The sequence below is a fragment of the Eurosta solidaginis genome, chromosome 3 (assembly GCF_040869045.1).
Source record: "Eurosta solidaginis isolate ZX-2024a chromosome 3, ASM4086904v1, whole genome shotgun sequence".
NCBI lineage: Eukaryota > Metazoa > Arthropoda > Insecta > Diptera > Tephritidae > Eurosta > Eurosta solidaginis.
In genome coordinates, this window is record NC_090321.1 from 130314909 (window position 1) to 130329468 (window position 14560).

General features: G+C 35.8%; 2 protein-coding genes across 10 annotated transcripts in view; both read right to left on the minus strand.

The window, feature by feature from the left end:
- LOC137244275 (synaptic vesicle 2-related protein) overlaps positions 1-14560 on the minus strand; it is a 2198928-nt gene that overhangs the window by 1822174 nt on the left and 362194 nt on the right. For 8 of the 9 annotated variants that reach the window (XR_010950874.1, XM_067773028.1, XM_067773020.1 and 5 more), the window contains one exon: positions 9789-9824. The exons of the other annotated variant lie outside the window; for it this stretch is intronic. Coding sequence is in view for 7 of the 8 variants with exons in the window: in XM_067773028.1 (XP_067629129.1) it covers positions 9789-9824 (36 nt within the window). In the remaining variant the exon portion in view is untranslated. The remainder of the gene's footprint in view (positions 1-9788; positions 9825-14560) is intronic. 9 annotated transcript variants of the gene reach the window in all.
- On the minus strand, positions 11618-12231 carry LOC137246641 (uncharacterized). Its single transcript, XM_067777683.1, has 2 exons — positions 11932-12231; positions 11618-11875 (listed from the first exon to the last, which is right to left on the minus strand). Exons 1-2 carry the CDS (start codon positions 12229-12231, stop codon positions 11618-11620), a joined length of 558 nt encoding a protein of 185 aa, XP_067633784.1.

A 14560-nucleotide genomic window follows, 5' to 3' on the forward strand; every position in this document is an offset into this window, starting at 1 on the left:
TAAATTTTTTCTTTCTTCTATTCTAATTTAAAAATTTTTTCAATTAAGAAAAAATTTATCATAACAATAATAATGATAAAAAATTATTGTTAGGTCTTAAGCTCGATTCGAACCCGCGATCTTACAAATCAGTAGGCCGAAATAACAACAAAAAATTGTTAATACATCCCAGAGTACGGGGAAAAAAAGTGTCAATAAAATATGACACTATGGCAACATTGCCATCAAACAAGTCCAATTTTCACATCCATTCTGCAACAGATGTCGCAGTGTTGTTAATATCAATTGGCACGAACCAGAATAGAAGTAGGATTAATGAAGACAAACAAAAACCGCTGTGATGGCTGAATGGTTATAGCATCGGCGCCTAAACGTTGCCGATGAAGGAATTTAGCAGTTCCCGAAACGGATCTATACAACGAGCTTTGGCAGTTGTCTAAATTTTTTCTTTCTTCTATTCTAATTTAAAATTTTTTTCAATTAAGAAAAAATTTATCATAACAATAATAATGATAAAAAATTATTGTTAGGCCTTGAGCTGGATTCGAACCCGCGATCTTACAAATCAGTAGGCCGAAATAACAACAAAAAATTGTTAATACATCCCAGAGCACGGGGAAAAAAAAGTGTCAATAAAATATGACACTATGGCAGCATTGCCATCAAACAAGTCCAATTTTCACATCCATTCTGCAACAGATGTCGCAGTGTTGTGAATATCAATTGGCACGAACCAGAATAGAAGTAGGATTAATGAAGACAAACAAAAACCGCTGTGATGGCTGAATGGTTATAGCATCGGCGCCTAAACGTTGCCGATGAAGGAATTTAGCAGTTCCCGAAATGGATCTATACAACGAGCTTTGGCAGTTGTCTAAATTTTTTCTTTCTTCTATTCTAATTTAAAAATTTTTTCAATTAAGAAAAAATTTATCATAACAATAATAATGATAAAAAATTATTGTTAGGCCTTGAGCTCGATTCGAACCAGCGGTCTTACAAATCAGTAGGCCGAAATAACAACAAAAAAAATTGTTAATACATCCCAGAGCACGGGGAAAAAAAGTGTCAATAAAATATGACACTATGGCAGCATTGCCATCAAACAAGTCCAATTTTCACATCCATTCTGCAACAGATGTCGCAGTGTTGTGAATATCAATTGGCACGAACCAGAATAGAAGTAGGATTAATGAAGACAAACAAAAACCGCTGTGATGGCTGAATGGTTATAGCATCGGCGCCTAAACATTGCCGATGAAGGAATTTAGCAGTTCCCGAAATGGATCTATTCAACGAGCTTTGGCAGTTGTCTAAATTTTTACTTTCTTCTATTCTAATTTAAAAATTTTTTCAATTAAGAAAAAATTTATCATAACAATAATAATGATAAAAAATTATTGTTAGGCCTTGAGCTCCATTCGAACCCGCGATCTTACAAATCAGTAGGCCGAAATAACAACAAAAAATTGTTGAAAAAAAAACTTTTTTTGTTTTTTTTCCGAAAAGTACATTTAAAAAAAAAATTATCCCAAACGGTCAATTTTTGAAAAAGTTATAGCATTTTGGAAAAACGCCGTTTTCCAACTCAAAATAAGTTTTAAATATTTTGAAAAAAAAAAATTTCGGCCCACTCCGGGATTAGCAGGGATGATTGCAGAATTGATTGAAGTTTTTTATGAGAAAAAAAGGGCGAAATACGAAAAATCTCGAAAAACTGAAAAATATAAAAAAAAGCTTAAACATTTTTTTGAATTTTTTCCGAAAAGTACATTTAAAAAAAAATTAAAAAAAAAACAAAAAGATCCCAAACGGTCAATTTTTGAAAAAGCTATAGCATTTTGAAAACAAAAACGGTGTTTTTTTTTTAAATTCATAACTTTTTTTGAGTTGGATGAAAAAATTTGAAAAACTTCTGAAAACCGTCTTTCGTAAGCTAGAAAAAGAAGAAAAACTTTCAGCCAATTCTAAAGGGGTCAGGTTCAAAATTGGTCGAAATTGGATGGAATACCCCATATAAATGTATATATGTATATATATATATATATATATATATATATATATATATATATATATATATGTATGTAAGATACATAAAAGTTTTCAGAACATCATCTCTATATAAGTTTGTACATTTGCTACTTCTAATAGAATTTTTTTAGGTGATACAAATTTCACAAAATGAAGACAATTTTCGCTTATATAGCACTGAATGACGTTAAAGCTTTTGATCACTATAATTTTAAGTTTATCATAGAATATTGCATACGAGGTGTGTTCAAAAAGTATCGCAAATTTTGAATATTCGCGGGTTACGTATATTCGAATTTCGATTTTTGTGGCGTTATGTTGGTACTCATGTCTCTCACTTATGCCGACAAGCTCGACCATTTTGAATGTTCACTTAATTGTTGACAGGTGCTTTGCTTGCACGTGCTTTGGCTCGTCATCGATTTTTACCCATTCAAAAAAAAAAAAAAAAAAAAAAATGGATCAAAGAACCTGCATCAAATTTTGTGTGAAAAACGAAATTTAGTGCGCGGATGCATTCCGAATTTTGACTGTGGCATACCTACCTGAACCGAGGCAACATTTATCGGTAGTACAAAATGTCAGAACGTGTGTACGACGAAGAGCGTGCCGGATGCCCGAGCACTTCAACAACAGACGAAAAAATGTATGAAGTGAAGAAAATGATATTCGCCAATCGTCGAACCACAGTTAGAGAAGTTGCTGAGCACCTAGACATATCGACTGACTCATGCCACTCAATTTTTATCAATGATTTGTGCATGAGACGAGTCGCTGCGAAATTCGTACCAAAATAGCTCAATTTCGACGCGACTTTTTGGCTAAAAACAACACAATAATGATGCCGCAGCCACCGTATTCCCCAGATCTGGCCCCTGTGACTTTTTCTTGTTCACTAAACTGAAGAGCCCATGAAAGGATGATGCTATGCTACGATTGACGAGATAAAGACGGCACCGAATTAGGAACTGCACAAGATAAAAAAATGATTTTTTGAAGTGCTTCGAAGATTGGAAAAACCGTTGGCGCAAGTGTATAATATCTAGGGGTGGGACTATTCGAATAAAACTTATTCGAATAATAAACTCTTTTATTCGCCAGGTATTCGTAATTGGAATAATATTTATTCGAACTTTTTATTCGCTTCCATTTATTCGAATTCCTTTCCTTATTATTCGAATAGTGCGTACCGAACAATTCGAATAGTAAGTCCGAACTATTCGAATAGTTTGAATAGTAAAAAAAAAAAAAAAATTCTGTTTATCTTACGCTTATCGCTTGTACATATGGGCATGCAAGTTACCGGCAGCCTCCACACACAAACCTTACCATAACTGTAAATAAAATTGATCTTTCCAATCAATTCATGCTGCGAACTGAAATCGCTTCTTAAGTAAGCGCAAGCTCGCCTCTTTGTTATTGCAGCTGGAAATGGTAAAAAATTTTATCTTGAATCAATGATTCCAGTTACCCAAAAATTGTTTTATGATTCATATTTGTTACTTTAAGAATACAAAGTATCGTGTTTTGTTTACTTGATCAAATACTGGCGCATCTATTCAGATGTAGCTAAACTAGAGTCTTGATGGAATTTTCCATCCAAAAGAAATTGATATCTTTATCAATGTATTTCACAATATGATAAAATTAGAATGTAAGCAAGTTTTGTAATCCTATAAATAAGATTAAATTGAAAATAAAGTTTTAGTTGTTGGGTAACCGTCAACATACTTGAATAAACTCGGCCTCCTGGCCTGAAAATAATTATTTTTAAAAAAGGCTGAGCCACAGGCAACAACCTTAATGGGTCGTAAGGTACGAAAAGTAACGCGAGTGTTCGCGATTAAGGAAAAAAAGGGATAAAAAATTATCCTATTTGATAAAAAGGCATGCAAAATTCCCAGTTGTATTTAAAAGAATTTGATAAAGAATAGATTTCTGAATGGAAAGATTGAGTGTCGCTATTAACAAAAAAGACAAACAGAAAAAAGGATACAAAATTATCCTAGTCCTTATAAGAAACAGGTTAAAAAGATAAAAAAAGGATAAAAATATTATCCTACTCCTTATAAAGGACAAGTAAAAAAAAGATTTAAAAAGGGATAAAAAATATATCCCAGTTATATTCAACAAATTTAATAAAAAATCAATTTCTAAATGGAAAGCGTCAATGGACGGTGAGTCCTGTGCGGAAGAAATGCGATAAGAACGTGTCAGGGGTGTGGGGATTTTTTTTGCACTGAATTGTGCCAACAAAGGGATTGGCACCGACATCGCTACATATGCTTCCCTATGCCACCTCTGGTAGCGGCTCCACCCGTCAGTGTTCAAAACGGACATCATAGCGAAAGTGATCCCGAGAATTTATAAGGTTGCAAGGAAAAGAAAGGACTTTCCGGCGATTCATAATAAAAGGGTTGCGGCTATATAATACAAGGACTTATAGAGTAAGAAACAAGTAAGAAAGGCTAAGTTCGGGTGTAACCGAACATTACATACTCAGCTGAGAGCTTTGGAGACAAAATAAGGGAAAATTACTATGTAGGAAAATGAACCTAGAGTAACCCTGAAATGTGTTTGTATGACATGGGTATCAAATGGAAGGTGTTAAAGAGTATTTTAAAAGGGAGTGGACCAGGGGTGACTCTAGAATGTGCTTGTACGGTGTACGAGAATCAAATGGAAGGCGTTAATGAGTATTTTAAAAGATAGTGGGCCTTAGTTCTATAGGTCGGTGCTTTTTCGAGATATCGCCATAAAGGTGGACAAGGGTGATTCTAGAACGTGTTTGTACGATATGGGAATCAAATGAAAAGTCTTAATGATTATTTTAAAAGGGAGTGGGTATTAGTTCTATAGGTGGACGCCTTTTCGAGATATCGCCATACAGGAGGACCAGGGGTGACTATAATTTGTTTGTACAATATGGGTATCAAATGAAAGGTGTTAATGAGTATTTTTATATGGAATGGGCTTTAGTTCTATATGTGAAGGCGTTTTCGAGATATCGTCCAAAATGTGGACCAGGGTGACCCAGAACATCATCTGTCGGGTACCGCTAATTTACGTATATATGTAATACAACGAAGAGTATTCCTGCCAAGATTCCAAGGGATTTTGATTTCGCCCTGCAGAACTTTTTCATTTTATTCTACTTAATATGGAAGGTGTCACACCCATTTTTTCTAAAGCTACATTTAGTGTCAATAAACCAATCCAATTACGGCTCGGTGCCTCGGGGCAGCTTGAGCGCCGACCATACGGCCATAGTAGTATAGCGTCATCGATCACAAGACTAGCAGACTACCTGATTCCCTATCTGCGCTTCGAGGGCGATCTTAAGGCCACAATAGAGGTGGACGGTTGGCGCAAGGGTGCTCAAATAGTGGAAGGAGTGGGGTCTGTGGTATAATGTGCTGATCCGGAAATAAACAGATCCTACAGGCTGCCGGATTACTGTAGCGTTTTCCAAGCGGAAATAGTGGGCGTAACCCAAGCAGTAGAAATCCTGGAAGAAAATAGCCCAAGCTGCCATCGTGTTAACTTTTATATTGACAGTCAAGTAGCAATTAAGGCAATAATCTCGAATATCACAGCATCTAAATGCGTGTTATAGTGTAAGCAGTCCCTGGAGAGAATCGGGGCAGGGAGAAGCATACATCTATATTGGCTCCCAGGGCATATAGGAATAGATGGGAATCCTTGAAGCTTGCTCCGTAGACGTCCCAATTAGACTGGGCGAAATTAAGCGAAGGCGAGAGGTGCACAAGATCGACCAAGCGGGAAAGGCGTGGGTTCAAGCGCGGGGCTGTAAAGTGTCGAAGATTATGTGCAGGTCTTACAACCTTAGACTAAAAAAGTTGCTTCTATCATTAAAAAGAGAGGACTGTATTCTGAGGGGACACTGCCTTCTGGCGTCACATGCCTTTAAATTAGGCCTGGTCAGTGATAGCAGATGTAGGAAGTGCGGGTTGGAGGAGGAAACGATCGAGCACGTGCTGTGCTCGTGCCCTGCACTTGCCAGGCTAAGAGTCCAGCTATTAGGAGTGATACAGCTGTCAGATCTAGAAGCAGTTAGTGGTTTAAATCCTAGGAAGCTTCTAGTATTTGCCAAGGGACGGAGTTATTTTATAACATAGGTCCTACTACGGACTTATTCAGTCTATGTGAGGTCCTCATGGACCGGCCAGTTCAACCTAACCTAACCTAAATGAATTAGTTGAAAATAATAATGAGTAATTTACTACAAATTCAGAAATATTTAAAGTAATCACAGAATTAACAACTGTAAATAAAATGAAAGGAGACACATTTCATAGAGCGCTAAAAATTAAAAGATATCAGTAGATTAAGCAAGAACTTCCAAATTTAATAAATACCAACACTTTCAGAAGAATAGGAATTTTGAACCCAGTAATCCTTCACTTAAATGAATTGAAAAACACAACAAACCATCAACGTGGTTTAATGTCAATTACAGATTTAATGCATATATCAGAATTCAAATAGTTCAAAAAACAGATATAATTGTACTATATATAAAATATCCAAAAATAAAATTTACTTGTAAATATTTCTAAGCTAGAGCTGTAGCACGGGTGGATGGTAAGCTTATAATAGAAAAAAATATAATGAATTGTAATAACGAATTTTTTAATGTACAAGATTGTAAAATTGAAATTATAAATACTTATTGTAAACTAAATAAAGAAACCACATGTTTATCACAACTTTTAAATGAACAAGTAAGGAAGGCTAAGTTCGGGTGTAACCGAACATTACACACTCAGCTGAGAGCTATGGAGACAAAACAAGGGAAAATCACCATGTAGGAAAATAAACTTAGGGTAACCCTGGAATGTGTTTGTGTGGCATGTGTATCAAATGGAAGATATTAAAGAGTATTGTAAGAGGGAGTGGGCCATAGTTCTATAGGTGGACGCCATTTAGGGATATCGCCATAAAGGTGAACCAGGGCTGACTCTAGAATTTGTTTGTACGATATGGGTATCAAATGAAAAATGTTAATGAGAATTTTAAAAGGCGTGGGCTTAGTTCTATAGGTGGACGCCTTTTCGAGATATCGCCATAAAGGTGGACCAGGGGTGACTCTAGAGTTGTTTGTACGATATGGCTATCAAATGAAAGGTGTTAACGAGTACTTTAAAATCGAGTGGGCCTTAGTGCTATAGGTGGACGCCTTTTTGAGACATCGCCATAAACGTGGACCAGGGGTGACTCTAGAATGTGTTTGTACGATATGGGTATCAAATGAAAGGTGCTAATGAGTATTTTAAAAGGGAGTGAGCCTTAGTTCTATAGGTGGACGCCTTTTCGAGATATCGCCATAAAGGTGGACCAGAGGTGACACTAGAATGTGTTTGTACGATATGGGTATCAAATGAAATGTGTTAATGAGTATTTTCAAAAATAGAGTGTGCCTTAGTGCTATAGGTGGACGCCTTTTCGAGATATCGCCATAAAGGTGGACCAGGGGTGACTTTAAGATGTGTTTGTACGATATGTGTATCAAATGAAAGGTGTTAATGAGTATTTTTAAAGGGAGTGGACCTTCTATAGGTGGACGCCTTTTCGAGATATCGCGATAAAGGTGGACCAGGAGTGACTCTGGAATGTGTTTGTACATATGGGTATCAATTGAAAGGTGTTAATGATTATTTAAAACCTAGTGGGCCTTAGTTCTATACGTGGACGCCTTTTTGAGACATCGCCATAAACGTGGACCAGGGGTGACTCTAGATTGTGGTTGTAAGATATGTGTATCAAATGAAAGGTGCTAATGAGTATTTTAAAGGGGAGTTAGCCTTAGTTATAAGGGGAGACTCTAGAATGTGTTTGTACGATATGGGTATCAAATGAAAGGTGTTAATGAGTATTTTAAAAGGGAGTGGGCCTTAGTGCTTTAAGTGGACACCTTTTCGAGATATCGCCATAAAGGTGGACATGGGGAGGCTCTAGAATGTGTTTGTACGATATGGGCATCAAATTAAAGGTATTAATGAGGGTTTTAAAAGGGAGTGGCCCTTAGTTTTATATGTGAAGGCGTTTTCGAGATATCGCCAAAATTTGGACCAGGGTGACCCAGAACATCATCTCTCGGGTACCGCTAATTTATTTATATATGTAGTACCACGAACAGTATTCCTGCCAATATTCCAAGGGCGTTTGATTTCGCCCTGCAGAACTTTTTCATTTTCTCCTACTTAATATGGTAGGTGTCACACCCATTTTACAAAGTTTTTTCTAAAGTTATATTTTGCGTCAATACACCAATCCAATTACCATGTTTCATCTCTTTTTTCATATTTGGTATAAAATTGTGGCATTTTTTTAATTTTTCGTAATTTTCGATATCGAAAAAGTGGGTGTGGTCATAGCCGGATTTCGGCCATTTTTTATACGAAGATAAAGTGAGTTCAAATAAGTACGTGAACTAAGTTTAGTAAAGATATATCGATTTTTGCTCAGGTTATCGTATTAACGACCGAGCGGAAGGACAGACGGACGGCTGTGTATAAAAACTGGGCGTGGTTTCAACCGATTTCGTCCATTTTCACAGATAACAGTTAGCGTCAAAAAATCTATGCCCTTACAAAATTTCACAAGGACTGGTAAATTTTTGTTCGACTTATGGCATTAAAAGTATTCTAGACAAATTAAATGAAAAAGGGTGGATTCACGCCCAATTTGAAATTGTCTTTTATTTTTGTATTTTGTTGCACCATATCATTATTGGAGTTGAATGTTGATATAATTTACTTATATACTGTAAATATATTCAATTTTTTGCTAAAATTTCATCATAATATCTTCAAAGACTGCCAAATTACAGCTTGCAAAACTTTGAAATTACCTTCTTTTAAACGTGGGCAGCGCCACGCCCATTGTCCAAACTTTTACTAATTTTCTATTTTGCGTGATAAGGTCAATCCACCTAACAAGTTTCATAGCTTTAGCCGTCTTTGGTAATGAATTATCGCACTTTTTCGGTTTTTCGATATTTTCGATATCGAAAAAATGGGTGTGGTTATGGTCCGATTTCGTTCATTGAGATGAGTACCCAGAAGATGCCTCAAAATTTACTCAAGTTATCGTGTCTACGGACGGACGGACGTACGGACATGGCTAAATGAATTTCTTTTTTCGCCCAGATCATTTTGATATATAGAAGTCTATATCTCTCTCGATTAGTTTATGCCGTTACGGATTACCGTTATGCGAACAAAGTTAATATACTCTGTGAGCTCTGCTCAGCTGAGTATAAAAAGAAGGAAAATGTAAAAAAAATAAAGAACGAAATAACAAAATTGAAATAATTAAGCAGGGAGTTATTTTAGTTTCAGGAGAAATTTATGTTCACAATCAAAATTTAACAGTAACATATTTAATTACTTTCGAAAAGCAAAAAATAATTAATAACAAAACTTAAGTTAATGTTGAAACAAAAATATGGAATTATTTAAAACATAATAATGTAAATAATTTGGAAATTTTGGAATATATTTAATCAACTAATGAACAACTAAAATTTGAAAATATAAATCTTTAAAATAATCGAAATGAAGATATCAAAAGACATCAAATTTTTTTGTATATTTTATTGGCTTTCTGCATAATTTTGTTAATTTACCTGTGCGGAAAGTTACAGAAATTAGGTAAAATTAAAAAGCAAAACGTAAATTCGGAATTACAGCAAATGACTTATAATGTCATTTTGAACAAAATAAATAATTTACCTGAATCCGGGACGATTCGCCTCTTTGTTATTGTAGCTGCAAATGGTAAAAATTTGATTTTGAATCAATGATTCAAGCTACCCAACAACTTTTTTATGATTCATATTTGTTATTTTAAGAATAAAAAGTATCCTGCTTTATTTACTTGATCAAATACTGGCGCATCTATTCACATGTATCTTAACTAGAGTCTTTATGGAATTTTCCATCCAAAAGAAATTGATATATTTATTTCAAGGCCACTGTATTTCACAATATGATGAAATACAATGTAAGCAAGTGTTACAATCCTATAAATAAGAGTAAATTGCAAATAAAGTTTTAGTTTTTGAGTAACCGTCAACATATTGAACAACCCTGCAAAAATCGCGAGTACTACATGCATGCATGTACGAAGTACTCGCTATGGACAAAGCGAGTGCTTCAAAATTAAGCACAATTCATACAAAAAATATGGTCCAATTAACATTGCGATGTCCTAGGACTGGACCATATACGCCAGCTCCGCATTACATCAAAGTAATCCATGGAGTACCCACAGTCCAATAAACATCGTGTAGTGATTACAATCGTTAAAAACGAGCAATGATATGTTTACAATATGTTCTTGTAGAAACATGAGTTGGTCCATTGCTGCATTACAGTGGAGTATAATGGTAAGTACTCCAGTGGACCACACGATCCAACGATTTTTGCAGGGAAACTCAGCCTCCTGGCCTTAAAATAAGTATTTTTCAAAAAGGTTGAGCCACAGGCAACAACCTTAATTTGCACATGTATGTAGATGTACATATATTTATGTGTGTATAGAAGCATATGTGCATATATTTTTGTTTGTTTGGAGTTGCTTTGTTAATATTCATTTATTTAGTTATATTTACGTGACCAAAGTTGTGCTTGGGTCTTAAGCTAGAAATATAGGGGTCGCTAACCACTTTACTGAAGCAAGTGTGTAAATTTTCATGTGTTTTAAAAGATTTATATGGTAGGGATTTTTCCTATGTAAGTTGTATTGGAAAAATTTTGCTTTGATATCTTTTGGTTTGTATAAACATCTAATTAATTTTACAATTTAAATAATAAGTAAAATAAATAAATGTAAGGCGCGATAACCTCCGAAGAGATTTTAGGCCGAGCTTCTCTTCCAATTTGCGTCGTGCTCCTTTTAATTTTTCCTACAAATTGGCGGGACAGGACCTACTTGTTTTATGCCGACTCCGAACGGCATCTGCAAGCCAAATGAGTTTTCACTGAGAGCTTTTCATGGCAGAAATACACTCGAAGTGCTTGCCCAACACTGCCGAGGGGCGACCCCGCTTAGAAAAATTTTCTTCTAATTGAAAAAACTTGTTTCTGAAATTTTGATGTTGCTTTTCCCGGGGCGTAAACCCAGAATCTTCGGTGTGGATGCCGGAGCACGCTAACATCACACCACGGCGGCTGCCATCTAATTGGTCACCATTAAAACATATATTTACATGTCAGTGTCAAAATTTGTTGCGAAGTCTGATGATTCAAAAGTTATTTAAGGTCAATGTTAACTTAATTGAAAAGTTTGGAAAAAAATTTCCTAAAATAAAGTTTGAATCAATCCATTTTAACCTTAGAACCGTGACATGGCCATACAACCTAATCTCGTGTCTTGGGCACTTAGTGCCCAGTAATGTATTTTGTATAAAAATTTAAGCTTTTTTAAGGTTTTTTTATGAAAAAGCCAATATTTCGTTTATTTATTTATATAATTCAATGAAACATATTTATTTTGTTATAAACAGATATTTTTTAATATATAAAAGTAAAAATCTTATAAAACTTAAGTTTTGGATCTCTCAAATGGGTGAAGTTCTCTGCTGTCTTTTTGATGCGTTGTGATTTGCTGTTGGCGTTGTTGGAATATTGAACTCGTCTTCACCAATATCTGAGTCCGTATCATCATCGGCATTGTATTTTTCGAAGTAACACTTTTCGCAAGTCCTTAAATAGTGTTTGGTGCAGGTCGGAGTAAGACAATGGTCGCAAACTGCCGTTGTTTTGTTGTCGACTTTAGCAGTTCTGCAGGTTCCACACTGTCGTTTGAAAGTGTTTACCTGGGAAAGGAAAATAATGAAATTATTTTGAAATTATATAAGCTAGGAAAACTTACCTGTACTGTTGGACGCGATCTCGATACTGACGGAACTATTTTAAAATCTATCAAATCCATTGCAATTTTAGTTGCAGAATTAATTTTTGTTTTCCATCGATTGTACAATTGTTTCTGTGCTAGCTCCATAGCCAAGTCTTTCAAAAATATTTTGCGCTTTTCAGACTTATGGATGTTCCATGTAGGGTTACTATGCTCAAAAAGCCTGAGTACAGCAAGTGCAGCAACGTCCAGCATATTATAAAATAATGCCTTGGGCCAGCGGTTTGTTTTTCTTTTGCATGTGAATCCGCGTAGCATTTTGTCAAAAGTATCGACTCCTCCTTTATGCTCATTATAGTCATGTATGACTTGTGGTTTTTTTGTCACAGGATTCACTTCTTCACTGGCATGGGCTGTTGAAAGTAGTAGGACGTTTTTCTTTGAATGTGATGTAAAGCTTACCAATTGTATTGAATTTGAAAAGCAAAACACTGATTCAAATAAACCCCTTTTTTTTGCTTCTTCAGAAGATGTAAAAAGCTTTGGCAATTGGGGCTTATTTCCTCTTATTTTGCCCACCAAGGTCGTATTCCGTGCAAGCAATTCCTCTGCCAAGTCGTAGCTTGTGAAAAAGTTGTCCATCGTGATATTTACACCCTTATCCAAATAGCGATTACTGAGTCGCATTACGAGACTGCGCGCGATGCCAGTAGACCTCTGTTCATTAGGCTGTGAACCCAAATATACCTCACCTGAAAGGGGATAATTGGTTTTTGCGTCAACAAGCCAAAATATTTTTATGCCATATTTTCCAGGCTTAGATGGAATATATTGGCGGAAACTGCATGGGTTTCTTGTTGAAAGTAACTGCTCATCAATTGTCAATTCTTTACATGGAATGTAGGGCGTCGTCAAATTCTCCAAGAATAATGTCCATACATGACGAATAGGCGCCAACTTATCGTGCCGTAATCTCTCAGCGCGAGTCCTGGAATCGTCAAAGCGTAAAAAGCGGCACAATTGCTCAAATCGATACAATGACATCACTACTCTATAAAAGGGCATGTTCATTTTGTGAAAAGATCCTTGGATTGAACTAGGTTTGCTTTTTCAGCACCGGTGTATAAAATTATTGCAATAAAAGCATATATTTCATCAACATTCGTGTCCTGCCAATATCTTAATTTTTTGGGAACTGCTTGACGCATATTGGCTTCAATTACTCTTTTAGCTTACCTATTCGTATCAAGAGCAATACCTTCAACAAGAGACACTGGGAAAACACGTATGAATGCGTCTTTTTTTGACTCAAGTCTTTCCGTGCATATGGACGTTGATTGTCTGCGCATTTCCAATGCCAGTTCTGTTCGCCGTTCTTCCGTTTGACTTGGCATTGACCACCATACAGTTCGGTCGTTCCTTCCTTGGCCACAATATTTTTCTCCACGGTTTCTCGCAATAGCTGAACTTGAAAAGGGTACGTTTTCAGCGGGATGCATATTTAGCGGTGCTTCCTCGTGGTCATATTCTTCAAAACGTGGATCTGGAATGGGCGGTGCATTTTCGTCTCCAAAGTCAGACTGGTCGCTGGGTATTGGTTCATCATCGCCTTCAAATGTAGGGTCGTTTCCACCATCATCATCATCGTTTTCGTGCTACTGGAAATAATTTGCAAAATTTTCCTCCTCTTCTTCAGTCAATTCACAGCGTAGGTTTGCCAAATAAACTGCTAATTGTTCACTCATTTCAAACAAAATTTTTATAAAATATGTAATCAAACTGTTCACTTGAAACTTTTAGGCAGAACGAATAAAAATGCAGAATATCCTCCAAAATCCGTTAAAAATGTATATGTTTCCATACAAAATATATGAAGGAATATTATGGGCACTGAGTGCCCCAATTCACGTACAGAGAACCAACCATATGAAATACCGTTACTATTTTATTTTAACACTTATACACCTGAATCTTAAAACACCATAAAGAAATCTACAATTTATCAGTCTGCTAAAAAGAAATTTAATAGGACTTCCCGGTCCCCAGTAATTCAACATCAAAACCTAATATGGGCACTGAGTGCACAACACGGTTCTAAGGTTAAACGTACCAAAATTATAGTGGAACTAGTGACTAGTTTCAAAAACGACTGCCTGTCTGTTTTTGCCGCTCCTTAAAATTTTGATTGTCCTTGAACGCGTTAAACGCTGTAGCATAAATACCCAATTGTGCATATAAGCATATTCTAACATATGCACCTGTTATATTCTTGCAGATTCATATACAAGTGCATGTGGGTATCTCTATATATATGTACATAAGTATGTAAATTCAAGAAACTGTGCAAGGGGTGATATGAAATAAAAATCCCACCTACTTTTACTGTTATTGTGGGTATTATGTTTATTTTTTAGTTCATACTTCCACTAGCTGACCATTCTTTCTTGCTTATGTGTACATTAGGGTGGAGCGAAATTTTTTTTTTCATCAGACTGCAATGTAATAGTGAAAATCTGGTGCCTTTTGGGCTTAAATTACGTCTGGCAAAATTTCGTCCAATTCGGATTAGAATAACTGCCTCCGCAGCGGTGAAAATATGAAAGTTCCCGATTTTGCAAAACACTACTTCATATAGGTACGTAAACAA

Coding starts and splice junctions, on each gene's coding strand:
- LOC137246641 (XM_067777683.1), bottom strand. CDS start 12,231: ATGCTACGCGGATTCACATGCAAAAGAAAAACAAACCGCTGGCCCAAG. Junction 11,876..11,931: donor GATCGCGTCCAACAGTACAG/GTAAGTTTTCCT, acceptor TTCCTTTCCCAG/GTAAACACTTTCAAACGACA.